The 3,883-nt window shown below is 37.9% G+C and overlaps 1 protein-coding gene across 1 annotated transcript; it reads right to left on the reverse strand.

The window, feature by feature from the left end:
- Positions 1,383 to 3,045, reverse strand: LOC107625520. The gene has a single exon (XM_016328168.2). The coding sequence runs from the start codon at positions 2,684 to 2,686 to the stop codon at positions 1,661 to 1,663; it is 1,026 nt and encodes a 341-aa protein (XP_016183654.1). The 5' UTR covers positions 2,687 to 3,045; the 3' UTR covers positions 1,383 to 1,660.

A 3,883-nucleotide genomic window follows, 5' to 3' on the forward strand; every position in this document is an offset into this window, starting at 1 on the left:
TCACATATAATGAGAGTTACAAATTCAATAGTGATTAACCCCTCACTTGATATTTTATTAATCTCTCCACTTTAGAAGATCTAAATTCCAAGTTCATAAGGCAAATGCAAGACAGTCTGATGCAAATTCCAATGAGATCTTGCTTTAGGGCACCGCAAGCCTATAACCATGGTATATCTCTATACCAAAAAAGAGAAAAGAAAAAAACTGTATATCTGATTGGACTAACATTACATCTTGAAACCTGCGTAAGCTTCTTCACTAAAAAAGTTATACTTTGCAATAGAAAAGGAGGTCTACTTTGAAATCACTACTATGGCCAAAATTTACCATACAATACAACATTCTTTAACTTGATTGTACTCAAAATAAGATACTCTAACGTGTACTAATGATGCTACCAGAAGATCATCCAAATACTGTTAAACTAAAAGGATTCCATTACACCTAGGCTAAGAGACAATAATTGCTTTATCACACAATTTCAGTCATAAAACAATTCCAAAAATGAAGAACTACACCAAATGGGTTGTAGAGGGATTGCAGCATATCTTGGAGCATCCCCTACATAAAGAAAGTGTTGATGAAGGATCTTCTTCTGTATAACTATTTTCAGACAAACATATTTCAAAAATTAGCATCAGCCGGCACACACATATTTAAGCTTAGAAACAAGCTCTTCTGTTGTATAACTCTTTCTAGAGCCTTTTTAAAAAGGAAGTTAATCCTCCCAAATGATGAGAAAAGTACTTTTTTGTTGATAATATTTACCATATTAGAACTAACGTGTACAAAGGCACTCAGTCAAATGCCAATTTAGTCATTTCTTCGTGAAACCAAAAAGGTGTAAAACCAGTATATATAATATATATACGAATCCAGTACAACTTCATATCTTCATTTTAAAACCAAGTAACCAACCGCCAATGAAATATGTTATTTATTATTCCCATCCCATGCATGCAGCTAACTAACTAACAGCTTAAGCTATTGTATGAATTGTCTACAAATGAAAATAAGAAAATTTACAACAATGACAGAACACAGTAAGTGTTCCTTTAGCGAAACTTTTACTTTGCAATATTCATGCTTCTAGTCTTTCATTCATCAAAGATTTTCTCCAAACAAAACAAATGAAACATGCATACGTTGAAGATCATGATCAATGTGTAACAAAGGAAAATACGTGTAATCTGCCTTTGTTACTTGTGCCGAAGAGAAACTAATGCTACTTGTGCTATAACTAACAATGGCAACCACAGCAAAAGCAGCAAAACAGTCTTTCCACATTAGGTCACTATAACCAACTCATACCCAAAAACATGAGAACTTTGAGCAACCACGGAAAAAATATAAATAATAACAATTAACTAACAGCAAGCTATGCAAAAAGATTTATTATTTACTATTTTTATTTTCATCATGATGATATAATTATATTGCACATTGTGCAGACTAATCAACCATCCTTAGGAGCTAAATTCTTACAGTAGTGGAAAACAACTCTGCATGAAGAACAATGCACTAATTGCAAAGCTAGCCTCTTCCTGGGCACTCAAGTAAATGATCCTATAAGTCTATAACAAGATATAGTGACAAGGACAAAAAAATTTAACAGGCACTAAAAAAATCAAAAGACTAAAAAAATGAGATGAAACCTTCAGCTTCCTTCACTCATCTTGAGTCTCTTGGATGACCCAAAGACCCTCCCAATCGAATCAATGGTCCGCTGCCGCGACTCAAGGATCATCTCCATCCGCCTGTTCTCCATCTCCAACCTCCGCCTCTCAGTTTCCTTCACGATCCTCATCTTCAAATTCTCCATCCCAATGAACCTCTCAGTGAAGTCTTTTATCTCTGTACTCAAACCCGAAACCAAAGCCCTCTCATCCACCATTACCACTCCTCTCTCGTCACCACCACCACCACAATTACCATCGTCATCATCATCATCATCATCATCATCATCATCAAGATAATTAACATCATCATCATAGTCAGCATCATCAAATCTCCACAATCCTTTTGGAACACGATCCCTCAAAATCCCTCTACACTTGTTCATTGAGGGTTTCTTGCTAAGAAGATAATTAATACTCTTTGATTTTATATAGTTTTCCCTTTCTTCATTTTCCTCAATGAAATCATCGTCATTTTGATCGAAACTTCCGTAATTACCGTACTCGTCGTTGCCGCCCGTAGGCGCCATGGAGGTTATGGGCCGGGCGGAGATCGGCATTGGGCCACGCTCCAGCTCATCCATAAGGCCATAGTACTGCCACGTGGCACGGGCAGGGACGCGGGAAGTGGTGAGAAGATGTTGCTTCTTCTCGGCTCGGTGGCGCTGGCGGAGCTTCTCCATCTTGTGGCGACACTGGACGGCGGACTTGCAAGGATGGTTAAAGTCGTAGCCGCAGCGGGCGGCGACGACGACGGCGACCTCTTCCCACTGGTTGGCCCGGAGTGGGCCGCGCTTCAAGGCGTACCATTTCTCCTGGTACGCCCTGATCAGGTTAACGGTCTCCTGGTGAGTCCATGGAATCGGTTGGGGTTTCTTGGTGGGCGAAACGGCGTCGTTTGTGGTGTTTGTTGTTGTCGTTGTGGTTGTGGTAGCGATTATGGTGGTAATTGGAGCAATTAGTTTTGGAGATGAGGGTGTGGGTGTGGGTGTGGGTGAGGAGGCCATTGGTGATGTGAATTGTGTGTTAGGGTTGTGACTTATGAGTTATTTATGGTTGGTTAGGGTATTTGGCTGCGTGAGTTTGGGGTTGGGGTGGTTATGTTTGTTTGGTGTTGAGGTGTTATTATTACTAAGTGAATTGGGTGGGTGACTTTGGGGGTTGACATTTGGTGTTGTGGTGGTGGTGAATGGTGATGGTGGTGGTGGTTGTGACTTGTGAGCGTGGCGGGTGTGTTCGTGGGTTTTGGGACAGTGACAGGGCGTTGAGGGAGGGAGCATAGTGGGCTGTGTCACAGACAGTTAGTGCGCAGGCTGTGGCAGACTGGCAGTTGTGGGACGGTGATGGACCAGACTAGACTGCTCTCAGTTTTTACTTTTTAGTGTGTCTAGTTTGGGCCTTTGGGCTTCTACGTAACCGCTCCGGTTGCATTTTATAATAGAAAAAACACAATAACGACCAAAAACTAGACACCAAACACGCATCCTGTCCATAAAACATAAAAAGAAACGCATGGCATCTAAGTAATAAACAAAAACATGGTAATACACAAACAAAAAAAAAATGGCAGTTTATAGCTCGATAAGGTTTATATCCCAAAGAGAACATAAACACCCGAGAACTTTAAATGAGAATGGATCTTATTAAGGTGTTTACCAATATAGATAATCTTATTAAGGATCGTTCTATGATAAAGATGTAAATTCATATAATTCTTTTTAAATTTATTCTGGACACGTGCAGAGCTATCTTTTTTAGAGGAGTATCTCATTCAACGACTCAGTAGGAGTATTAGTTTGTGGAGCCAATTAGTGTTACAAAAATGTTTGATAACCAAAAAAAATCAGCCAAAAATAACTATAATTTGTCTTATTTAGTATTCATTAATTATTGCGATAATTAATTAATGCTAAATAAGGCAAGTTCTACTTAGTGTTATTACTATCCGTTAAGGTAATAACTACGTGGCCTTTTGTTTAGATTAGATATTCACAGGCTTTTTAATTGTGAAAAATTGAAATTAATTGTTTAAAAGTAGAAAAATGTTATTTGTTTTGGAGCAGAAAATAATAAAAATTTTCTTAGCCATTAAAATTATGCAATAAAAAAGTACTTTAAATATAAATTTTTATATTTGTTTCAAATTAAATAAAATTACAAACATGTATAAATTTTTACCATAATTGTTACATATAATAACAATA

The sequence above is a fragment of the Arachis ipaensis genome, chromosome B02 (genome assembly GCF_000816755.2).
Source record: "Arachis ipaensis cultivar K30076 chromosome B02, Araip1.1, whole genome shotgun sequence".
Classification (NCBI taxonomy): domain Eukaryota; kingdom Viridiplantae; phylum Streptophyta; class Magnoliopsida; order Fabales; family Fabaceae; genus Arachis; species Arachis ipaensis.

Excerpts from the sequence above, each read along its gene's own strand:
- LOC107625520 (XM_016328168.2), bottom strand. The coding sequence starts at position 2,686 with ATGGCCTCCTCACCCACACCCACACCCACACCCTCATCTCCAAAACTA.